Source organism: Notolepis coatsorum (genome assembly GCF_963971535.1).
Source record: "Notolepis coatsorum genome assembly, chromosome: 3".
NCBI lineage: Eukaryota > Metazoa > Chordata > Actinopteri > Aulopiformes > Paralepididae > Notolepis > Notolepis coatsorum.
Window position 1 is genome coordinate 155,674,831 of NC_140167.1, and position 26,592 is coordinate 155,701,422.

General features: G+C 45.1%; 1 protein-coding gene across 1 annotated transcript in view; it reads right to left on the minus strand.

Moving 5' to 3' along the window:
- Positions 1-25,381, minus strand: part of abca12 (ATP-binding cassette, sub-family A (ABC1), member 12) — a gene marked incomplete at its 5' end in the record, with an annotated part of 176,822 nt that extends 151,441 nt beyond the window's left edge. The window contains 6 exons of the mRNA XM_084311411.1: positions 16,610-16,780; positions 21,300-21,430; positions 21,977-22,053; positions 23,315-23,511; positions 24,506-24,612; positions 25,372-25,381. Coding sequence (XP_084167537.1) covers positions 16,610-16,780; positions 21,300-21,430; positions 21,977-22,053; positions 23,315-23,511; positions 24,506-24,612; positions 25,372-25,381 — 693 coding nt within the window. The remainder of the gene's footprint in view (positions 1-16,609; positions 16,781-21,299; positions 21,431-21,976; positions 22,054-23,314; positions 23,512-24,505; positions 24,613-25,371) is intronic.
- Positions 25,382-26,592: the final 1,211 nt, after the last annotated feature.

A 26,592-nucleotide genomic window follows, 5' to 3' on the forward strand; every position in this document is an offset into this window, starting at 1 on the left:
CTTCCGGTTACAGAGCTGTCTCTCTAACCACCTGGTCACTGTGCTATCCGTGACCACCCAGGTTAAATGTCGGCCATGATACGACTGTTTCTGATTTGTTTTATGAAGAGACATGCCATGGTTTAAGAGATTCTTTACCTTGCGATGCAGCTGGATTTGCCATCTGGCGCATCGGATTAAGAGATTCTAAACACTCAAACACGATTAGAATCCCTTATGGCTGCATGCCTTGAAGGGAAGGTTTATAACCTGTCTCTCACTTACCGACCACGTCATTTGCCACAGATTACTTTGCTACCCGTGACATATTGTGGTTTAAACAGCATGCTTCCATGATTGATTGATTAGCGCACCAATGATTTCAAACAGGGCAACACGAAAGGACCAAGGGCATTAATAGATTTCCCAGAAGAAATTACAGAAACTACTTTAGAGTAGTGAGTCACTTCAATATCATAATTTAAACCACAGCTGTTACAGATAACGGCGTTCTCAGTGGAAATCAACGTGATTGATTAGTGAGAGAGAAATCTTAAAGTAAAAAAAGATTATAGGCTACATAGGTCCAAAATTGCCGATATTCCCCATGAATCAAAGTTTTAATAACTAAAATAATTATAGTTTTCAACCCGTTCATTTTCACTTTATTTTCTCTTCTTGTTCGAGCTTTGTCTAACCGGGTTAGTTGCATTTATATGAATGGCTCTTTTTTTCAGGTCAGTCCTGGTCAGGAAGGAAGGCAGCATAGATTCCATTTTGAACTGAGAACAGCAGACATAAAAAATTTATGAGGAATAAAGTGGTGCAAAATGCTCAAGCCAGCATCCAAGCCACATACATAAACATGTGTGGTCTACAGTTAAAAGTGCTCACTTTCAGCAATGAAATAATATATCTGAATCACTTTTTCTTCTTGCTTTATCTCGCCACTGTGTTGAGTAGCATGGATATCATGGCTTCCAAGCCTCAGCACCAACTATCATTGAATATTCACAGCTTCACAACGACATGATGTACTTTCTTTATTATTGTAATTATTATGCTATTGACATGCTATTGACAATGAATAAATCTGACTTTTCCTCAAGGTTTTTCTCCCCCGGTTACTGTTCTGTTCTTTACTATCTATGTGAATTTATCCAAAGGAATTGATGCAAAGTTGCAAAGGAGAGTGAGGGAGAGAAAGGGAGAGATAGAGAGAGGGAGGGAAAGATATATATATATATATAGAGAGAGAGAGAGAGAGAGAGAGAGAGAGAGAGAGAGAGAGAGAGAGAGAGAGAGAGAGAGAGAGAGAGAGAGAGAGAGAGAGAGAGAGAGAGAGAGAGAGAGAGAAGGAGAGGGAGAGAGAAGAGAGAGAGAGAGAGAGAGAGAGAGAGAGAGAGAGAGAGAGAGAGAGAGAGAGAGAGAGAGAGAGAGAGAGAGAGAGAGACAGAGAGAGAGAACACACATGATGTTGGTGTGGCCTTGTAGCGGGTCCCCAAATTAAATGCAGCTTAAGGCCCCATAAAGGCTTAGTCTATCAGAATGAAACTGCATCATAGGCATAATGAAAATAAAATATCCCGTGCAGCCTACGCCACAAAGTAAATATATATGAAATAAAAACTATATTTGTTGACAGCAGCAGGCTAATCCACAACAAAATAGCATCTTTATACAGGTCTAATCAAAGTGAAAAAGGTTGCTCATGAAAAGGAAAAAGAAATAAGGCCATTGTCAGTGTAGACCTTTACATGAAATCTTAAATAATTAACATAATTGTTTCTGTGGCTTTAGGATTAACATAAACAAAAAGAAAGAGTAGGTAATTTGAGGCCCAATAAAAGCACAATAAATAAAAAGTAATAAATGAACTTCAAGTGTGCATTGATCAAGCTAAATAAACAACCATATCCAATCAAAGCCAAAACATGAATTACACCTAATGAAAATAGCTTCTGTGGTCTAAGCCAGGAACACGGCAACAAACTAACACATTTCTCATCTTGCTTACAGTAAAGCCAGCTTGATTCATAATGAATAATGACGTTATTATTTCAACAAGCTAATTCTTATTTTCTGGCCTAATTGCTATTCTTTGGGGTGTTAAATTTGATTGGTTGCAACGTCAACAATGGAAGCTCTGGAGCACTCGTTTCAGCCCTACCGAATATTATTCATGACTCAGAGGTGATTTTGATAGCAGCAAAGTGCAGTCTCATGGAAAATGCTTTAAAACTTTGGTAAAATAAAAACATAGGGCTAGATCCACAAAGAATGGATTGCACAGAGCAAGTTGCACCCTTACTTACAATTAATTATGAATTGAAAATGGGGGACCCTGATGTAAACAAGACGAAAGTCTTTCTCTGGTCTGCATCCCCTTAACAATTGTGTGTATTGAGCCATACTGTATTGTACCCATTCTGCAATCTGTTAATAAAACTTTCATTCAATCAATCAATCTGCACTGTGATTGATTGAATGAAAATTGTATGGACCCGAACAGCACACGGAAGTCCTACCAACAGAGACGCGCACAGTGACGTACTCTATGGCGGGGGAATTTCTGCGGTGCACACGCCCAATATTCCAGGGCGTGGGACCAGGAAACTCCCCCCCCCCCCCCCCCTCTTACCCTGTAACGTGCCGAACAGCAACGTGACAGGAACCTTGAAGGACAGGAGGTTTTAACCCCTGCCCATCAAAGAAGGGGAGAAAAGGATTACCAGTTCACCCCTTTACGACCCCACACCCATGATACGATGTAATGACAAAAAAAGAGTATGACGCAGTCATAGTCAGCTCCATGATGCGTCTAACAGCTTCACACAGCGCATGTGCTAACGTGCCATCTGATTTTTACTAAGGAAAAAACACAGAATAGAGAGGGCCCTCTCAAGAGCCCCGGTACCAGACTTACACATGTGCTTCTGTGGCTAACCCAACCCAGTTGTAGGTCGCACGACACACACAACCCTCTATCACCTAAAAAAAATGGCGAAAACACTCTACAGAGGAACGCCGTTTTTCATAATGAGAGAATACATAATTCTCGATTAGTATCGGCCACAGGCCTTGCTAAGCACACACGAAAAAGTGACCAAACAATCTTTTCTTTAGGAAAATATAGTTTCTCAAGCGGTTAGCACAACCCCAACAACTAAGCTAAGGGTTACATCGTATCCCTACCACACAGTGACACAATATAGTGTAACAACATGTCTGAGAGGAGGGTGAAGAAGTCCCCAGGGAACCGGGGGGAAAAAACACCCCTCCTACTGTACCCTTAATACGGCCAGTTAAACAGGTAACCTGTTAATATGTGAACACACTGTTCATTGTCATTACAGGCTGAGAAAAGAATCATTCTTTACTCATATGTCACTAAGCATAGCTTTATAGGTTAGTTTAACCCCCTTAGTTGTGAGTACACGGTACATGAACACACAATGTGTCTCAACACAACAAACCAGATCATTTTCACATCTGTAACAAATAACCCGATTTGCATGGAGACCAGTGACAAGACAATTCACACATAACTTGCGTCGTATCCTAAATGTAGTGCAGCAACACTCGTTTTGGAAAACATCGTTATTTACAAAACATTTAGAAGGGAAAGCAAGAAGAAGTGTTCAAGGTCTGGTCAGGACCCTTCCTACCGTGAGCGCAGATCAAGCGAAACTGCAGTCTCTAACAAGGCACCGTAGTAACACAGCCGTCCTGTGTTGTCGACCTGGGCAGCGTCGCCACTCCATCCCGCCGCTATGGTCCCCCTTGTTGACGCAGTCCTCGCCGGCTGGCCCCAGGGTAGGTTCGACTAACATCCTCTGTCAAAGATGACGTCGTAGTCAGAGTGTTTAAGCATGTTATAGTCTCAGAACGTTCAACAGTGTAGCATTAAGCTAACGACCGCACTCGGCCGATAGCAGCAAGCTAAGCAGCTATCACCTGAACTCGTACACAACGATATAACAAGTCACACTCAGACAGGCCACCGTTCTGAAACCCTCCTCACCTTTTAAGAGAGAAGAGAAACGAGATGTTAGCACAGTTTTACAACTTTGATTTTACCATCCGACGGAGCCGGTACAAGTCCCATCTGGGCTGTATCCGACTTGAACATGGATTTTCCGATAACGATCATCCATGCTCACATTTCCTCGTTTAGGGTATACTCTCATTTGTATATGAAAGACGGGGCCTTATACGGTGACAGAGAAGTACCCACACGTCCAGAGATCCTGGGATCACCAGTTACTGGTCGTGTGGCCCACTAGTTGCTATAATGGGCTTCAAACCAGGATCCTCCGCCGTCGCCTAAAGGCTGAACAAAGGACCCTAATCTGGGGCCGGTTTTCGTAAACATTGTCAGCTAGCCCCCATAGCACTAACAGACAAGTGGAGCTTGCAAGCAAAACATTACTCACCAACCTGGAACCCACCGCTTCTCACAACAGCGGCGCGTCCTACAGTCCAGCTGTGGCGCTGGAAGGTTTTACCGGAACCAGCCGCAGCAAGGAGGACTGCAGTTGAGAGGCATGTAGCGGCATAAACTCCCAATACGAAACCCGACGGAGGTGTAGAATGATCTTCCAGACACTCCAGTACGAAGACAATATCGCTGTATTTTCTCGAATATAGTGAGAGAGAAAATAAAGATATGATGTCAACGTATCTCTTGTTTTCCAACTTTCTCCTACTAACAACATCGTCAAGTGGGGCTATCGAGGCACTTCCTTGTGGTGAAGCGAGAAAGGAGGCGAGGGGGTGGCCCCACCCCTGCTTATATGGGAAGCTGATAGGGGTGTGGTCAGACAAATATTGGGATATAAAGGTACATTGTGGTCTTTTATTCAGTGCGCATGCACGTGCGAGGACAGTGCATGAGTGACGCCGAGAGAGAGCCATACGATACAGAACTTCTCACATGCACCTTCCATCTGCCCGACCACGCCCACCTCTGGCCAGCATATAGCCCAGGTGTGGTGATCAGCTCCCCCTTCCTCATTGTTTCAACGAAACGTTTGTGCTCACAGGCCTTCTGCAGTTGGAACGGAAATTTTGTTAGTTAGTTAGGTGAGAGATGTAAGGATATTCCACCGAAGTCCTTTTTTCAGGACTTCCCCAGCGCGTTCGGAAAAGGAAGTGCTTGGGACCGCTGCTCGTTATGGAGTTTTCCTAGCAGACCGGCAATTCCTCGTCGGGGGACTGCTGGTATGCTATGGCACGGTCGGTGGAAGGCTTTCGAGCCCTGGCGTGCTGCCTTCTAGGGCTGACCTTCAAAGCTTTTTTTGGCAATCGAAGCTTCGGGGCCGAGCTTCAATTTTAATTCGAAGCTTCGAAAAAAAATTAAAAAAAAATTAAAAAAAAAATTATTTTTGATATTTTTTTTGTAATTTATTTTTAATTTTTTTTATCTTATGTTGTGGGACTTGTACAGCACTTTCGTAAACGTTGTTGTTTTTAAATGTGCTCTATAAATAAAGTGGGTTGGATTAATTAATTAAGTAGCCCCTTTCGTGACTGTGACGCATCCAACAAGGTTTCACTCGGCTGTGTGATTTAATTCAAGGTGGATCGCTGTTGTCGTTTGAACAACTTCAGATTTCATGGGAACTACCAATCCCCCAAATCAAGAATGTTTAAGATGAATGAAGTAAGATTTTGATTATTTTAAATATGGCCTGTGTAGACTAAACTATGCACAGAATTATGTCAGTCTACAAGGTCCGGATTCTACATGGTCCGGCAATGTAGACCTTGTAGACTCCACTACAGACCAATTATCAGTGAATGTTCATGCATTTTTAAGAAGGGCAACTTCCACAAAAAAACAAAGAACTCACCAAAACATCTCAGTAGCACCTTATCTAAATGTTATATTTCAGAGATTCATATTTATTTATGTATTGCATGCATTTCTACATTTTATTTCCTATTTTGTTTATTCATCCCAGTATCTTTCTTTCTTATGTGTGGAATTCTACAAGGCGCGCGCACACACACACACACACACACACACACACACACACACACACACACACACACACACACACACACACACACACACACACACACACACACACACACACACACACACACACACACACACACACACACACACACACACACACACACACACACACACACACACACACACACACACACACACAGGGGTGCAGTCGTGCACACACGCGGTTACACGCCGTGTTATTAGATCACTGAGGCAGAAGTATGCGCGATCGCGCACAGATGTGTACGCGCGTGTACGCGCAGTCGCGCACACAATGCGCTCTATCCATTTGTTGTGCGCTAAGTACCCGGCCCAGTTGTGTGTACTGGGGCGTGCTGCGTTGTATCCATTTGGCAATCACTATATCATGCTGGCTCGCGCCTTGTATCACTTGTTTTGAACAAGGTGAGGCGCCAAGGTGATTCAGACCCATGCCACGCATGTCTCCCGATCGGTTGATTTTAAGTGGAGACGTAGTGAAGGTTCCCATCCTCTGTGTAGGCTGCTAGACAGCCCCCCTCCTGCTGAAAAGGGGGAGACAGTGCTGGACTTTGTTCGTACTTTGGTGGAAGAAACAATCCCCACTACCACAATTAAAGTTTACCCAAATCAAAAACCCTGGGTAGACAAATCCGTCCGTGAAGCTCTGAAAGCGCGCACCAAAGCATACAACGACGGCCTGGTGGCAGGCAACATGAATGACCACAAGGTGGCGCGATACAACGTAAGGAGGACAGTAATAGAGGCAAAACGGCGCTACAGGGATAAAATTGAACTCCAGTTTGAACAGGCTGACTCCAGAGCTATGTGGCAGGGGCTCAAAACGATGACAGACTACAAAGGCACCTCCCTCAAACTGAACAGTGACATCTCCTTAGCAAATGACCTCAATACCTTCTATGCGAGGTTTGATGCTGGTAATAACAACACCAGCCCACAAGCCATGGCAATGGGGGGGGGGGGTCTGCTGCTGATGGAGACTCAGTGTTCAGGGTAACAGAGCATGAGGTGAGGCGGACCTTTAAAAAAGTGAATATCAGGAAGGCAGCAGGACCGGACGGCATTCCCGGCCGCGTCCTAAAAGTCTGTGCCGACCAACTGGCCCCGGTATTCACTGACATATTTAACCTGTCCTTAGAACAGGCTGTCATCCCCACCTGCCTGAAGAAGTCCACTATTATCCCTGTACCCAAAAAATCCAAGCCTGCTTGCCTCAACGACTACCGCCCTGTAGCTCTCACCTCCATAGCCATGAAGTGCTTTGAGAAGCTAGTAAAGGGCTACATCTGCTCCTCCCTCCCCATCAACCTGGACCCCCTGCAATTTGCATACCGCCCCAACAGGTCCACGGAGGACGCCATAGCCCATGTTCTGCACACAGCAGCATCACACCTGGACAAGAGGAAGGGGAACTATGTGAGAATGCTATTCATCGACTACAGCTTGGCATTCAATACCATAGTCCCCTCCAAACTCATAGCCAAGCTCAGGGACCTGGGCTTGAACTATGACCTCTGCCAGTGGGTCTTGGACTTCCTGACGGGCAGACCCCAGGTGGTGAGAGCAGGCAACTGCACCTCCTCATCCATCACCCTCAACATAGGGGCCCCCCAGGGCTGTGTTCTGAGTCCCCTCTTCTACTCCCTGTACACACACGACTGTGTGGCTCAGCGGAGTAGCAACACAATCATCAAATTTGCTGACGACACAGTAGTGGTGGGCCTGATCTCTGCAAACGACGAGAGGGCCTACCTGGAAGAGGTCAAGGTCCTGGCGGGATGGTGCCAGGAAAACAGCCTCTCCCTGAACGTCAGCAAAACAAAGGAGATGATTGTGGACTTCAGGAGGTCGGGGGTCAAGGACTACAGCCCCCTCAGCATCGACGGGGCACCGGTTGAGAGAGTGAACAGCTTTAAGTACCTCGGAGCCCACATATCCGAGGACTTGACATGGACCACACACATTGACAGTGTTGTGAAGAAGGCACGACAACGCCTCTACTTCCTCAGGCGCTTAAGGAAGTTCCAAGTCAGTCAGAAGATCCTTAAGAACTTCTACTCATGTACAATAGAGAGCATCCTGACTGGCAACATCACCTCCTGGTTTGGGAATAGCACTGCACAAGACCGAAGCAGACTACAAAGAGTGACACGTTCAGCCGAACGCACAAATGGAGGGGGGCTCCCCACCCTCCAGAACATTTACAACAAGCGGTGCAGGGGCAAGGCTAAGAGAATCATTAAGGACTCCAGCCACCCGAACAACTGCCTCTTTGAACTGCTGCGGTCAGGCAAGCGATACCGGAGTCTCAAGGCGAGCACAGAAAGACTCAGAAGAAGCTTCTATCCCCAGGCCATCAGGCTGCTCAACGAACAATGAACACCACACAACAACCATCAAACGCACATAGCACACACATCCACACGCACACACTCACTTTAAACAAACACACTGTAGCACCCACTCCCCACACTTTATATTTATTGATAAAGGATTTGCACTACAACTCGTACACCTTACTGTAAATTGTACCTAAATTGTACCTCATCCCATTTCTGCTTTGCACTATATAGTATTGTATATTAGTACACTGCATAGTATATTGTATATTATATGGTAACTCAGTTACGTCTATTCTGCATCGAACATTGTACATATGTCTATACTGAACACTGTGACCTCATTTTCTACTTCTAATTTACATGCTATACTATGTTATTTGATACTTATCTTGTCTAGCACAGTCTCTGGAGCGTAACAGTAAGAAGCATTTTGTATAAAAGTATTCTGTACTTCTGTATGACAACTATTAAAGAAACTTGAAACTTGAGAAACTTGCCCGCATTGTGGCCCTGCCTGTCACCCGAATATGGGGGGGAAGAACGCACAGTGGTACTCATGGCCGTAGCCAGCTATGAGGTCACCGAGGTCCGGACCTCGGTAACTATTTGTAACTATTAAAAAAAAAAAAAAAAAAAGTATATAATTTTTTTTTTTATAATTTTATTTTATTTTTTTTTTGTCAACGACCGGCCCACTACTAGGCTGAGACATCGGCCCATTGGTGCTGACTGACACTGGGCTGGCCCAATCACATCTCTTACTAAGCACCCCCCCCCGCCAGTCGTGCAGGTATATGACTGAGAGGGGGGCTGGTACATGACTGAGATGGGGCTGGTACATGACTGAGAGGGGGCTGTGGTACATGACTGAGAGGGGGCTGGTACATGACTGAGAGGGGCTGGTACATGACTGAGAGGGGGCTGTGGTACATGACTGAGAGGGGGCTGTGGTATATGACTGAGAGGGGGCTGTGGTACATGTGTGAGGTTCTCCTCTCCCTGGACCTTTAATTCCTGTTCCCTGTACTTTAATTCCCTGTATCCTCACTTCACTAGCCCCCACCCTCGCGTTCGTTTGCTCTTCAGCAGCCACACCCTTGGACTACCTGTCATTATGTGTTTGATTGGTCTGGTGCCGAACACACACTTCTAGTTTCAAGTATCAATTACCTTCACGCACCTGACGTGTATTCTAATTAGTTCCCCTGTGGGCTTTAAGTACCTCGCTCTCCCCTCAGTTCCTGTCGGGTCGTTCCGTATCATATCTCTATCACCTAACTCCTTCGGGAGGTTCTCTGTCTGTTATGCTGTTTTCATCTCCGGCGTGAGATGCGCTCTAGCCTTCGCCTCCTGTCGCCGTTTGCCTGGAAGGAGACACTGGACTGCGCTCTCTAAACTTCCACAGGAGGTATTCCAGTGTTCCACTTCAGACCCCCGCGCAGCAGACGTCCAGACGCGCATCCAGACCTCCGCGCAGCAGACGCCCAGACGCGCATCCAGACCTCCGCGCAGCAGACGCGCTCTTCACTCCAGACGCGCATCGCTTCCTAATACTCTACGGGAGGATGCGTCTCTCCGAGCCGGCGCGCTCTTCCGCGCAGACGCGCTCTTCACTCCAGACGCGCATTCAGACGCACTCCAGATGCGTCCTCCGTACCGGCGCGTACTCCAAGCAGACGCGCACCCCTCAGACCTCCGCGCCAGATGCGCCCTCCGTACCGGCGCGTACTCCAAGCAGTCGCGCACCACTCAGACCTCCGCGCCAGATGCGCCCTCCTTACGGGCGCGTACTCCAAGCAGTCGCGCACCACTCAGACCTCCGCTTGGCCAACCCGTTCCCCGTGGCGACGCGCTCGCCCTGTTGTTCCTGCTCTCTTTACGCACAGCGCCTGGGTGAGTTTTGCAAGACTGTCTTTGACCCTATTCGTTTTTCGTGTGTTTAAGACACTGAAGATATCCTGCTTTTTGTCAGACTGTCACTCACCCAGCGTCAGCTTTTTGGATTGTTCATTGGGATAATGTTTGCTTTAACATCGCTCACTGTGTGTATTCACACCGAAGATATTATCACTTGGATTATTGTTTGGACTTCGCTGACTGTGTGTATTCACACCGAAGATACTGTCACTTGGATTATTATTGGGACTTCGCTCACAGTGTTTATTTGCACCGAAGATTCTATCACGTGGATTTGTGTTTGGGACGTTACTCACAGTGTGTATTTACACCGAAGATTCAGTCACTTGGATAACTCTGTTTTGGGACAAGTCACTTCTCCTGTCACCTGCTCTGTTCCCAACTGTACTCTGAGCTAACCCGCTCCCTCTCTCCCTCTCGGTCCCGTTTACCACCTCGGAGAGCTGCCGAGAGGAATCTGCAGAGCGGCTCTGACGTCACCGTCTGCTTCCCCAGACGAACCATCCCGGGAGAAGCTGCAGAGCAGCAACTTTCTTCTAATGCTTGTATCCCAGTCTTTGTCTGTTTTCCCCTCTCTTGTCCTCCTAGTCCTCCCTGTCCCCAGCCCGCCTCCGCGGGCCTCTGTCCCTGTTTCCCCTCTCTAGTCCTCCTAGTCCTCCCTGTCCAGTCCTCCTAGTCATCCTAGTCCTCCCTGTCCAGTCCTCTCTAGTCTTCCTAGTCCTCCCTGTCCAGTCCTCCTTGTTCCTCCTAGTCCTCCCAGTTTCCTGCCCTTGTCCCTTGTCCTGTTCCTGTTTCCCTTAGCCTTCCCCTTAGCCAGCTCGCCTCTTAAAGGCACTGTGCCTTTTTCCCATTTCTTGTTTTCCAGTAATTTGTGTTCTCCCTTAAAGGGACAGTGCCGTTTTCTGTGTGTTTCAATAAATGCCCAGTTCTTGGCTTACTCTCATACCTGTCTTGTGTTGTACGATTGGGGTCGGTTACAAACCATAACAACATGACTGAGAGGGGGCTGGCTGGTACATGACTGAGAGGGGGCTGGTACATGACTGAGAGAGGGCTGGTACATGACTGAGAGGGGGCTGGTATACATGACTGAGAGGGGGGCTGGTATACATGACTGAGAGGGGGCTGTGGTACATGACTGAGATGGGGCTATGGTACATGACTGAGATGGGGCTGTGGTACATGACTGAGAGGAGGCTGGTACATGACTGAGAGGGGGCTGGTACATGACTGAGAGGGGGCTGGTACATGACTGAGAGGGGGCTGGTACATGACTGAGAGGGGGCTGGTACATGACTGAGAGGGGGCTGGTACATGACTGAGAGGGGGCTGGTACATGACTCAGATGGGGCTGTGGTACATGACTGAGAGGGGGCTGGTAGATGACAGAGGGGGCTGGTATACATGACTGAGAGAGGGCTGGTACATGACTGAGAGGGGCTGGCTGGTACATGACTGAGAGGGGCTGGTACATGACTGAGAGGGGGCTGGTACCATGTATTGGGCATCATTGTAGGTCAAACCATTAAAAAGTTAATTTCCACGGCAGCCATTTTGGATTTTGGTCTCTCACAAATTTCCCCCGCCTTTTTAAAAAATCCATTGAGAAACGAAGTGCCACAGATGACCCAACTACTAGGTCCATATCGTATCATCATAATATTATTTTTTAAATCATTAGGATAAGGGTTCCCTTGATAAAGATGCATGAAAAGGCTGTATAATATACAACACCAGTAGCTCAATTGCAAAAACTGCTTTTTTATTTGATTAGATTTATTTGGAAATTAAAAACACATCATAAAAACAAATGATCTTGACCAATTTGTATTCCTGAGGATATCACCTAAAAGCATTCATTAACAAGCATTAACACTTATTTCCAAGGTGGTCCTCGATGGAAGACATAAAAACACAGCACATTATAGCCTACTCAACTGCAAATTTTTCCTCAACTGCAAAAATGTATGCCTACTTATGTATTAGCCTACAGGGAAAAACACATTCACAACAGGCAGAAAAGTTTGTTTTCAGCCAAGTATGGTAATAAGGTAACTATTAGGATATATATGGTATGGATTACTTACTCTTAATAACTTATTACTATCTGTGGTAGCTCTAGTCTCCACCTACACAAATTGTTTTTGTGCTGTCCATTGATCATGCACCTTCACGTGGTAGGCACATAGGTCAAACTCCCCAAACAAACACACCATTGATTTAATTGCCATATAAGATGAATATAAAACAAGAAGGTGATCTATTAACTGTGTAAACCTTATGCAATATTCATCATTGATATTTGAATACTTGAAATCTGTATGAACTGAGTAGTTAGTATCAAATGAAATAAGATGGAACTGCTCCATGCATTCATTGAATAAACAACTATTTTCTCATTACCAGTATGGTATTGTTTAAATTGTATAGCTTTTTGCACATCTTTGTCAGGGGATTCCAACAATTCTGGACCTGAATGTACCAGTTAATTGTAATCATCTCCCTCTCCTTATGTCTAGTCAAGCCAGGTTGTGGAGGAGAGAGACAGGGATGAACAGGCTATAGACTACGTTGCCCATCCTGAGCCTGCTATGATGCAGGTGTTTTTACATCACCACCCAAAACAAGATTCAGCCAAGAGCGAGTGAGTACACTGGTCCACTTGTCCATGGCACTTACTACCCAGCTTTGTAATGGGTTGGGGGGGGGAATAGTACAGTAGGTACGCATATTTAAGGGGACCGTAAGGATGGTGTACTGGTGGGTGGTGTCCGACCGATTATAGTGGGCCGGTCTGGGCCAAAAAAATAAATGGACCTCCCTAATTTCTAAACCCTGGCTACGGCCCTGGTGGTACTGTGCTGTGTTTTTCCCCCAACTCGTATATGGGTGGATGACGAGTAGAGTTTTTAGACTGAGTTCCACATCTCTGATTGTTTTTAACAGCTGTGTGTATTGAGCGTGCGGTGTGATACCCGTTCAATTGGTTGGTCAATCATTGATGTGGGACCTCCGCCACTGGGCTATGTCACATCTCACGTGGCGGACTTCGCAGACTCCCCCTAACGTGGGGTGCCGGCCCAATACGGTGGGGAGGTAGTGGGCCTATTCTGCCTCCCTACAGCCTAACGTATTGGTAGTTAGAGGTCAGTGCTTCCGGGTTCCGGGTGTTTGTCAACACTGCCGTTGGGAACCAGGCAGCCAGGGTGGGAGGGTAACAGGGCAGGGGGGGGGGGGGGCAGTGGAATGCTGCTCTCGGGCGGTCAGTCCCTCTAGCGCCCCTGTGACTTACAGCCAAAACGCACACCCCCTGTCTGTTTTTACGGGGGGCAGCTGCGTTAGGGGACACAGGACTCATCCTGGCCGCGCCGGGCGGGGTCGGTCTTAACCTAGTGTCCACCAGGTGTCAGCCATGCTCTGCTGTACTGGTCACCTGTAGGCCCCAGCATTCCAGGAGGCTCACTGGTGGCTGCCTCGGAGCTTCCGGTGTGGGAATGGGTGGGGCAGGCTTGCCGTCACAGGGGGGGGCGGAGCTGTTTCGGACAGCTGGCCCCCATGGCACCCTTTGTGACTCGTCGGTCAAGCACGTGCGCACTCCCTCTCTCGGCGCTCGGCTCAATAGGAAGCACGGTGGCCCTGGGGGGGGGGGGGGGGGGGGGGGGGGGGGGGGGGGGGGGGGGGGGGGTAGGGGCGCTGTCGTAAATCCGGGTGAGGACCTTTGGTCCTCATCGGAACCTTCGGGGGGGTTCTGTCTCGCGGCCATGTAACTGGGGGGTAACTGCGCCCCACTGCGCATGATTGGAGTCCTACCCTCCGAGGAGGAGGCGCGAGGGGGCCGGACCCCACCCCATGTTTTTCTGATGGTCGTGAAGGGGACCTCAGGGGGTGCATTTGTCTGGGCTACGCGCCCTGCTTCGCCCGTTGTCCCATAGGCGAAGCAGAAAAGCGTAGCTAATGAAATATAACAAAGGCTATCCTATAACCCTAGTTATATGATTAGCGTAGCTTTTCTGCTTTACACGCAGCCCTGAGGACCCTTGGCTGTGTTTCGTTGAAATTCAGAATCGGAAGGGGGAGCTGATCACCACACCTGGGCGCTGGCCAGAGGTGGGCGTGGTCGGGTAGTTGGAAGGTGCATGTGAGAAGTTTTCAGTTGACGCGGATTAGGCGCTGAGTGTATCCCATAGGCGAAGCAGAAAAGCTACGCTAATCATATAACTAGGGCTGACCTTCGAAGCTTTTTTTGGCAATCGAAGCTTCGGGGCCGAGCTTCGATTTTAATTCGAAGCTTCAAAAAAAGAAAATAATAATAATTTTTATATATATATATTTTTTTTTATTTGATTTTTGATTTTTTTATCTTATGTTGTGGGACTTGTACAGCACTTTGGTAAACTTTGTTGTTTTTAAATGTGCTCTAAGTAGCCCCTTTCGTGACTGTGACGCAGCCAACAAGGTTTCACTCGGCTGTGTGATTTAATTCAAGGTGGATCGCTGTTGTCGTTTGAACAACTTCAGATTTCATGGGAACTACCAATCCCCCAAATCAAGAATGTTTAAGATGAATGAAGTAAGATTTTGATTATTTGAAATATGGCCTGTGTAGACTAAACTATGCACAGAATTATGTCAGTCTACAAGGTCCGGATTCTACATGGTCCGGCAATGTAGACCTTGTAGACTCCACTACAGACCAATTATCAGTGAATGTTCATGCATTTTTAAGAAGGGCTACTTCCACAAAAAAACAAAGAACTCACCAAAACATCTCAGTAGTACCTTATCTAAATGTTCTATTTTATATATGGAGATTCATATTTATTTATGTATTGCATGCATTTCTACATTTTATTTCCTATTTTGTTTATTCATCCCAGTATCTTTCTTTCTTATGTGTGGAATTCTACAAGGCATGTAGGTGTATATATATGTGTTTGAGGATGATATCCTTCAAACAGGCAATAGTGATGATATAATTTGGGCAGTGCTGAGCTGGGTTACTTTCCTCCAGTGTATTTGTCCCCCGGCCCCACCCAATGGCCCCATGCACAAACACACACACACAAATAGAAGTAAAAAAAATAAAAATTTAAATTGAAAAACAATTAATTTTTTTTTTTTTTTACTTCGATTTTTTTTTTTATGTTCAAAGCTTGTGCCATTGAACAAAGCTTTGAAGCTTCGAAGTATTTAAGACAGCCCTAGTTATAGGATAACCTTTGTTATGCTGTCACCTGAGGACCCCACTGAGGTCAGGAGACCAATGCCTCACCAGTAAATGTTCATATTGAATGTGTTGAATGTGCCAGGGTATCCCCCCCAGCCGCCACCCCCCCCCCCCCCCCCCCCCCCACTTACATGTACCTGACCCGAGTTTATGGTTGAAGTTGTTTTCGGTTGCCCTAAATCAAAATGACATGAGTCAGAGGAGAAAGAGTGGAATATATAGGCCGTGTTTTCACTTGTGAGACGTCCTTTCAAAACATTTTGAACTAGAACCTTCGTTGTTCGTCGAGAATGACACTCAGCTCCTCTGCCTTCCTTATTTCTTGTTCTCTTCCTATGGTAAATGTGATGACACGAGAGTCATAAGGAATATCAGAAATAGTACAAAATATAAACTGAATATGGGTTCAAAATATGTTACATTTTCAGTTGGTAGTTACATATTATGTCTATTTGCATATAAGTGATGTTTGGCTGTCTGGTGTTTTTATTATAGCCTGCAAAAATTATTTATTTTATTAAATTGTGATATGTCTTATTAATTCATCCATAATATAAATATTGTTGGTAACACTTTGACTCTCCGATGGCCTCATTCAAGTGTATTAACACTGTGTCACTTTTAAGGCGATTCCTTGAAGTCTTTCGGTGACACTTGATATTCAAACGAACACGGCGGGCTGCTATGAAACTGTAAAAGTATCGTTAGAAACGTTCATCCTCCTCGTCTTTCCATAATTTTTCTCATTTCGATATTTGGCTATATAGAAAATGTACTTTTATTTTATTTTTCATTATTTTTATATTATTTTTATTTGTATTAAATTATAATGTAAAATATTGTAAGGAAGGGGCAGGGCTTGATACGTCTTTTACTTCACCCTGTTCCTTCTGGAACATGTATGGAAATAGTCTTTGACTATTTACCTTTTTGTTTTTTAAACTTGTTTTATGTTTCTATGTTCGAGACAAATAAAAATGAAATCAAATAATAATAATAATAATAATAATAATAATTAATTTTATTTATATAGTGCTTCTCAATGACCCGAAGTTGCTGAAATCAAATCATTTCCGTGGAGCCGATGGGTTGATGAAAGTGTGCAACGACCAAAAGCCTCACCCTGTAGATGAGCTTCTCTGTGTTGACGTGTCTGGTTGTCAGCAGGGCGAGGCTGTACCACTGCTCTGCGCGCATGGAACAGAAGGTCCTGAAGATCGTCTCATCTGTTTGGTTGGTATACAGCGGCGACGGGTTGCCACAGTGACGCAGGTTCACCAGCCTGGACAGGATCTACAGGGCGGAAAATCACACACATTTTCTGTTCACCAAATATAAACACTATAATAATAATAATAATAATAATAATAATAATAATAATAATAATAATAATGGATTGGATTTATATAGCGCTCTTCTCTGACTCAGAGCGCTTCACAGAGTCCATTATTCGTTCATACACAGTCATACCGGTGGTGGTAAGCTACAATTGCAGCCAGAGCTGCCCTGTATAGGGCACTGTATAGGGATTTGTTTTAGTGGCACAGTGCAGTGCACTCAACAACCTATACGCAGCTCTGCAGTATAACAGACACACATGCTACCATGACAACAGGACCGCACACAGGGTTTACGAGGTCAGCAAACGATAGCAGTAGTCAAAATAGCCCAAATACTATGCCATGGTTGTGTTGTTAAACATATAGCTGAACCTACTGCTGTATATATATTTTATACCCAGTTTAATCACCTGTACATTACTATTGAACTTTACTGTTACATTTGTACTCTGGTTGGATGCCAAACTTATTTCCGTTGTACTGTACCCGTACTGTATAATGACAATACATTTGAATCTAATCTAATCTAACACGTTTGCTAGTGCTGGTCCATGACAATATAAAAAACAAATTCCCTATCCTATAATTCTATAGTTCTCTTTTGATGTGGTTACATATTCCTTCAGTATGTATTTGATGGAAGATTGTGGAACGATTGATCTAAAGTTGCAAACAAACTCCCGCACACTGTTTTAACTTGCAACGATACGTGTACCTCCATCACCAGGCAAATGGTTTGTGACAATGAGAAGTGATCTTAAATAGGGAGTGGCTGAAAATCACATTCCCCCTGTTGCAAATAAATCATTGCAAGTTAGGCAGTGTGTGGGAGTTTGTTTGCAACTATCGATTCACTCGTCCCTCTCCTACGCACCTGTCTCATGAAATAGACATGCAAAGTGTTCTTCTCTTTGGAATGAGTTATTTCCCCACGGATGACCTATCTTCTCATATTGTGTGGTATATAACTCCTCATATTGCGTGGTTTATCTGGGCTAGAAGGAGGCATGCATTATGCTGTACAAATTACTTTAAAATTGCCCATATTACTGCCAAAAAAGGTATTGGATTCTTTCTAGTATCATATCAAACTAAATTCATATTGTTTAGCACTACACTGAGCCGGGCTCCTTCATACACCCATGGTTTTATTGTAATTGTGTAAGAAAGTCTGTAGGCTATGTCTGGATTGTCTATATTTCATTATTCATGTGTCACAATAATTCATTGTTACATTCATTTCAAAACAGTAAATGGACATTTGTCAGGAGTTAACCTTGTATAGTTGTATAGGTTCGTGGTGAGAGGTTATTTTTGCATAGTACCTGCCAAGGGATGTGTTTGTAACTTGCTTTTTATGGACATGAATGCTATATTTTTGTAGGAATGCTTCTCATGGTGTTTTAAAGCCTTTCAGTGCACAACATATGACCAGCCTTGTCACAGAGCCACTTGAGCTGACTGCAGTGGAAGATACGTAATGGACAGATAAACCAAGAAGTGGAACAATTATCCATGCTCTGATGACTTTGTTGTGAGGAGACAGAGGCGCTCTCAACTGACCTATTCCATTCTTCGCCGTCTCTTATAGGAGTACTTTGAGATTTAGGATTTCAGTTGATTCCTTTTTTTTTCTTCTTTTTTTTTTTACTTAACACTTGTCTCGCTGGAGGAAAAAGATGACACATACTGTCCTTCAGTTTCCCAGAGATGCCATGCTAGCTTTATTAGCATCCATCACTGAAACCAAGCTGCAAGCGTTATGCTAGTATTGCCCCTTGGTTTCAATGAGGAATGCTAATAAAGCTAACATAACTTTTCTGTGAAACAAAAGGACATTATGTGTAAACCTTTTCCTCTAGTGAGACAGGTGTCAAGTGGAGAAAAATAATTTACTGGAATTCAAAGTACTCCTTTAACATCCGGAAAGCAACGTTTGTGATTACAGACTTACAGAGTCAACAAAGAGCCATAACAAAAGCTTAGTTTGACTGATTCTTCAGAATCAGAACCACACCCAACAATCTGCTTGCTTCAACAATATGGTTTGTGTGTGTGTGCACACATGTGTGTGTTTAAGTCAAGACAATTGGGAGCAAATTCTAGATGAAATATTATTTTTGTTTATTTTTGACAATTTGTGCTTGTTTTTTTGCTGAATGTGATGCGATATCCTAAATGTTGGCCTAAGTCAGCGTGTGTGTGTGTGTATGTGTGTGTGTGTGTGTGCGTGCATGCATGCGCGCAGGGCCGCCTCAGGGGGTGTGCGAGCAGTGTGGTCGCACAGGGCCTCGCGGGAAGGGGGGCCTCGCAAAATAAAAAATTTTTTTTAATTTTTTGTTCATTTTTTTTTTTTTTTTTGCGATGCCCCCCTTTCCGCGAGGCCCTTTTTCATCACAGACCTAAAATCTAGTTTTGCTTATATGCTTATATATTTCACATTAGACACGTTTGTAGAATGTGTCTGACTTGTTCCTGGGTCTGCAGACATACTCACTATTGGAGCTCTGGGGCTCTGCAGCAGACATACTATTGGTTTCAACGAAGGGAGTGGTTACTTACATCATGTGTAGTACGCCGGCGTGCGTCAGCTGCGTTTGACTATTTCGCGCGTGCAGCTTTTGACTATTATGCTTAGTTATGCCAGCCAAGACGAAGAGGTCGGTCATTATCAGTCGGTCGGTCACCAAGGAACGTTGACGAAAGGCCTCTCGCTGGCGGGACAAATGGCCGGAGCCTTGTCATGGTGCAGTCGGGATATAGCCATGATGATGTCGGCTAGTAGCTAGCTTAGCTAAAGGCTAACTAGCGTTAGCTAACCTAGAGACAGCGCATGCAGCCAAGATGAAGAGGATGGTCGTTTGGCAGATGAACTTCGTCAACGCCACGCGGTTGTCTCCATCCTCTTGGACGTTTGGTGAGTTTTTAACCTATTCTATTAACTCTATTCTATTCCCGCCGTGGACATCTCTCTCTCTCTCTCTCTCTCTCTCTCTCTCTCTCTCTCTCTGGAGCTAAACTGGCCGACTAGCTGTTGTAGTACTACTAGTAGCTAACGGTGTGTGGCCTGGTGTCAGCACCTGTATTGCTTTTATCACATTGTACAGTTTTTCAGTGGTAGCCACATAGCTTGCTTCTGCGTTAGCTAATGGTTAGCGATAGCCGGGTTGAGCTAACTGTTAGCCAGTTAGCTGTTTAGCTACGACGTTAGCTTCCGGCTGCGCTTGGCTGGGAACGTTCGTTTGATGCTATCAGTTAGCCTTGAGTTAGCTGTTAGCTTGTGCTACGACCATTGACATTAGCCGTGAGAATAGCAGGGGGTTCTGGCACTCTGACTACGACATCATCTTTGACAGAAGATGTAGTCGGGCCTGCACCATGACAAGGCTCTGGCCATAGCTTATTTTTGTCCCGCCAGTGAGAGGCCTTTCGTCAACGTGGAGACCTGTGTTGCGGCCTTTCGCCCTGCGTTCCTTGGTGCAGGTAAGATTAATGAAAATGTCATGACATTACCCCACTCTTCCTTCCTTCCCCTCCCGAATGTTTTGTTAATAACGATGTTTTTTTCCAGGCAAAACATATGTTACTTCACAACATTTGGAGATACGACATGTGCTGTGTGTGAATTCATTGTCTTGGTCGTTTGTGTAGCTTGGGTAGCGTTGGGCCGTTGGCCAAAGCTGTGTGTGGCCTGGTGTCAGTAGCCTACCTGGCTAGCCTTTAGCTGTCGGCCATTGGCTCCTTGCTGCTTTGTTTTCTCTGGTATAGACCCTCTTCTCTTTGGATTTAAGTGTTGATCTTTGTCCTTTTGGATCTATGTATATTCATGTTGCCTTTGTGAAGTTATCTTTTCCTTCTGTTTTGTTCTTTCATTAAAAGTTGAATATCCTTTAGGGGGTCATCTTTGCTTATCTCTCTCATACATGCTCTCTCTCTAACACACACACACGACAAACACACATGCTCTCTCTCTCTCTCTCTCTCTTTCTAACACACACAGTCTGCCTATGGCGGCCTTTCTCGATGGCTAGGCTGTGCTCGCTGAGTCTGTACCTAGTCAAGGATCTTCAGTCACAGTGCTCAGGTATTCTGCCACTGTGTACTCTCTGTTTAGGGCCAAATAGCATTTCAATTTCTTTCCAATGTGTCTCTCTCTCTGTACACTGTATATTGACTGTAGAACGGGAGCTCTCTCTCGCTCTCTCTCTTGCTATATGTTGACTGTATCATGCCCAGCCTCGGGCAGCGCTATTATTTACGAATATGTTGACTGTATGAAAAAAAAAATTTAAAAATTATATATATATATTTTTTTTCTTTTTTTTACCTTTGGGGGGGGGGGGGGGGCTCGCGTTTAAATCTCACACAGGGCCTCGCATTTCTCCCAGGCGGCCCTGCATGCGCATGTGTGTGTGTGTGTGTGTGTGTTTGAGAGTAAGTGGTCTCTGTGGTACATGCTCAGGGCTTCTCACCACCATGTTGTTGTTGGGGAGAGGTGTGTCCATTAGGAGGCTGAGAACCTGGGGGTTGAAGGTGGCATACCGCTGGATGTCCAGGACGAAGGCCGTCTTGTTCCTGACCATCTCCCCTACCGTCACGACACCTGTGGAAAGGGTATGGCAGCGATAGATACGCCATGGTCATCAATCGTGAGACAATCGGTGCTGTCCTCAGCCTCAGATATTCTTAGTCGACTAATTGATTAGTTGATTTCATCGACACAATCTGTAAAATTGCGTTTCCTGCCGTACGTGCAATCTTGCAGTAGTGCCTCTTTAAATGTAGTGCTTACCAGAGATGTGTTTTTCCGAAAATAATAATAATAAATAAAAAAAAACATTAAAAAAGGATTAATCCACTAGCAGAGTCTTGGTCGACTAAACTGTCAATTATCAACTAATCAACTAAGATTAAGAAAGCAGCATTTATATCATGAAATATTGTGAAATCTTAAAGGCCACATATTATTCAACAAGTTAATATAGGTTTCTGAGGTCCCCAAAATATTTATATGCTGAAAATACCACTCAGATTATGCATTCTAGCACCCTCTATACCCCTCTGTTTCAGTCCTGTTCTCGACAGGCTGTTTCTGTGTCTGTGTTCATAATACATGACCTTTAACAATATGAGGTAGAAGGCGTCTTACCAGGAGCAGAGGTGTTAATATTGAGAGACAACAGGCTAGTGGTGTTCAAGCCCAACATCTCACTAAATACAGAGGTCCTGTAATATCACACACACACACACACACACACACACACACACACACACACACACACACACACACACACACACACACACACACACACACACACACACACACACACACACACACACACACACACACACACACACACACACACACACACACACACACACACACACACACACACACACACACACACACACACACACACACACACACACACACACACACACACACACACACACACACACACAGAGAAAAACACATTAGCAAATAGCATAGTTGTGGTATATATGTTTAGGGCAGAAACGGGAACAGGTCACCCTTGCACTAGTCACAAACCTGATTTTCTGTGTAGAACATATAATTGAATGTATTTAAAATATAATAAAAAAAAAAATTCAGGATCCTAGAAACTTTTTGAGTGTTTTGACTCTGGACACTAGTGTTTCCTTGTTGTTTTACACAGTGTAGAAAAGGAAAACGGCTACACCTGCACAAACTTTCTCCCACTGTTCTTGGCTTGAGATGAGTATTAATTGAGGCCCGAAAACACAGTTTGGCTAAAGTGAGTTATGAAGTTCAAGTCCAAAATCAAAAAGGCAACGTCTCACTTCAAGACTCAAGGCCTTGACAAGCACGCCGAAGCAAGTGGTACGAACTTTCAAACTGTGAAATTGTGTGCATAAAGAATTTACTTATATTATGTACTTTATATGTAATTGACTGAATTATTACAATGCAGCCAGACAACATTAAGACAAAAATCCTCTCAGTAGCAGGACAATCTGTATCTGTACTCTATGTCAAACAAGTAGAGACACCTGAAGACACCTTTTTTCTTTTTCTTTTTTCAAGTCATCATACCATAGATCAAAGTCAACTCAAGAACACAAGTTGGGTCATTATTTTGCTCTTCCAACTCTTGTCATCAAATCTGTGACATGGGTCAGCCTCAAGTCCAAAGTCGGGTGGTTCAAGTCCCTGTTTCCCGTTCAGGAAGCATCTTTTGTAGTTATCTTTTACCTCCTATTTATTTCACTCATACATAAATTTTTTCAGCTACTGTTTATATTGTATATAGTCCTGTATACATTGTGTGTACATCGTGTCCATATATGTTACTTTATGTTTATAGTGTCCTATATGTTACTTTATGTTTATATTAGATCTTTTTGATATACACCGTGGGAAGGGGGAAACGCTATTTGATTTATCTGTATGTCTTGCACATTACGAGAAGTGACAATAAAGCTGACTTTGACTTTGAATTTGTACCAGTTGGTTTTGACTTTGTAGTCCACAGGGTCTCCGATGAAGGTCTGGAAGATGGCGTTGGACAGCTCCGAGCTGTCCTCCAAGCTCTGGGCCAGGATCTGCAGGCTGGGCAGGAGACTCTCACACACCAGCCCCGGGGTCACGGACAGCGCCAGAATCAGCTCCTGGATGGACGTGAAGGTCTCGATCGCGCACACCTGGAGCGACAGGGAGTCATTTGCACGGTTTAAAGACCCAATCTTAGTGTATAAATATTTTTGTCTGGATGCGTCTAGATTCATGAAGAATTAATCTTGTATACGTATTTGTTTACATTTGGATTACGGATTGCACCTTTAAATGTTCCTAATCCAGAGCACGAGAGAGAGAGAGAGAGAGAGAGAGAGAGAGAGAGAGAGAGAGAGAGAGAGAGAGAGAGAGAGAGAGAGAGAGAGAAGGAAGAACAGAAAGGGAAGCTGATAATGGGTATGTGTTTACAATATTCTGCCTATGAGTTTCCCAATGTAAACACTATATCCCTGTTACCAGGATAAGCTCATAAACTCGACTACGAGAAACCCAAATATGATGGCTGGGATATGCCAGTATCAGCTGGGATACAGATGCATTTAACCCTCTGAGTCGGACACGGGTCAACATTGCTATCTTTCAGAGGCTGCGGCAGGCTAATTTTAAAGCTAGAGCAAAGATAGTGGTATCATATTAAACTACAGACCTTGAGGAATACGTGCTGGAGATACCAACCATGTCATGCTAGCTTACACGGAAATGGGAGGCTAAAATGCTTCACCGCAAGTTTTTTGTGGTTGCTTGCACGCAGTACAAAGATGCGCTAAGCTGCACCTCAAATTGGTCTTCAGGGCCCCAGCTTTCATATGGTTGTATAACACTTCTATGTTACATCTACACATGACCCCCCCCCCCCCCCCACACACGCACACACACACCCACCCCCAGAACCCCCCGAAATGGGAGTAGCTCTCAGCAGGTTAAACACACAATTCTATCTGTAAACATCTTTACTGCAATCTGTGAGAGTTCTGTTTTTTTTTAATGTATATTTGGGGGCAACAGTAGCTCGGGAGGTAGAGCAGTCGTCTGGTAATCCGGGCAGCAAATAGGTCAATTAGTGTTGTCACCTCCAACTGTTTTGCCCTGAGTGAATGAAATACGGGTACATGATGGTGGTACCTGGGAGGTCAGGTGGTTTAGAAGCAGAGGGATGCGCCCGTCTGTCAGGCTGGCGTTGAACAGCTGATATAAGGTCTCAGTGGTCTGCTGCAGGAGGAGCTGGTTCTCTGTGGAGACGGGGAGGAAGAGACACCATGAGAGGGGCAAGAGAGAGAGGGAGGAATGGCGTGAGGGAGAGAGGGAGAAGAGAGAAGGACAGGAAGAGGGAGAAAGAGACAGGGGAGAGGGATAGATGAAGAGAGGGAGAGAGATAGAGATAGAGAGAGAGATAGAGAGAGATAAAGAGAGAGAGAGAGAGAGAGAGAGAGAGAGAGAGAGAGAGAGAGAGAGAGAGAGAGAGAGAGAGAGAGAGAGAGAGAGAGAGAGAGAGAGAGAGAGAGAGAGAGAGAGAGAGGAAAGGACATTTGACATTTAAAAACTCTTTAATAAGTTACTCGAACAACAACAGAGCACTTCTAAAAAAAACATACAGTAGGCCTACAAACAAAAAAACAATATACAGTACAAACAAAACCGATAAACAGTCCAAAATTGATATGCCATCGCTTGACAAATGTTTGTGGTATTGTTGAGAGAGGGAGAACGAGGGGGATGGGGAAAGAGGGGAATGATGGGGAGACGAAGAGAGAGAGAGAATAGAGGGTGGACGAGAGAGATGATAGCAGTGACAGAGAGAGATATATATAGAGAGAGAGAGAGAGAGAGAGAGAGAGAGAGAAAGAAAGAGAGAGAGAAAGAAAGAGAGAGAGAGAAAGAGAGAGAGAGAGAGAGAGAGAGAGAGAGAGAGAGAGAGAGAGAGAGAACTAGAAGAGGGGAGTGTACTGTAAGTGGTGTCTATAAGGTGACAGAATAACATGGCGTCCCACTGGGCTTCATTACGACCAGCACTATTCCAGGGCAGCGTTTTCGGGCAGCGTACAGCGAATGATGAGCATAAAGCGGAGCCTCGCACAGGACTGACGGGGGCCGAGGGCGCCTGCAGCGCACCACGTTATCGCGTGTTAAAACCCATCTGACAAGCCCACAGAAAGGAAGCCCCTCGGGCACTGTGACCTGATGACGGGATATTTAATTAGTCCAAAATTAGACAATGTCAACGTTTCATCTAAGGGTGCTTGACACCTAGAGGGGCCAAGCGCACTTACAGGGGCTCGCTCCCTGAGCCGCGGAGTATCGCGCATTAGGGAGCAGAAGTGAGAGGAGACGAGGATGCTGCTGCTTCCAGAGTTATTCTACGTACCACAAACATTATCGCACAAGTACAGCGGCCAATTAAATGTAGGTCCTAGAAGTCCACTTGAGTGTGTGAGTGCGAGGGGAGGCATTTAGGTTGGAGGCGCTGAAGAAGTGATTGGATTCTACTTTGCTAATGATATTTAATAAGGTGCTGAGTGTCTTTCGGCTGGAAAGGAGCCCATATGGCCGTGGGAGCCCCTGCGAAGCCGGTTTGCGAAGCCTTTAATGCGCATACAGTATCTCCCAAGATGAATCGTGCAAGAACTACAATCACATACACAGCAACAAGAGTGTTAACAGAATGTGCCGCGAGGACCGGCGATATGGCACCGAAGGTCGGAGCTAGAAGTGGAAGAGACTTCATATGAACTCCTGGATGGCAGACATTGACACGCTGCGCTAATTGAGGCCCTGTTTAGACGGAAACGCTAGCAGGTGAATCCGCAAAAATATTTTTTCGGATGTGCCTTTCGTTTATACAGAAACGGCGTTTTTACGGGGAGAAACCGCAAAAAAGTGAGACCACCTTCCTGGGTGGAATTCCTAGAAACGATAAACCTTTGCGCTATCATCTAAACTGTCAAACCACATAAAACGATGACGAAAGGGTTGTCAAGGCTCTCGTCGCGCGTACTGCTTACATCACAGGCATGCGCCAGTAGCCTAGAAGCGTAAACAAAGCATGTCTGATTCTATCCATGGCGATCACCTGATGGCTACATTGGCAGTACTTTTAAATACACAAGAATCTGTCCCGCGGCTATCACAACTATTAGTGACTGGACCCACTGTCTGTGAGTGACTCTGCTTTGGTCCAATCACATTCCCCACCCACAGTCTGCGAATCAGAG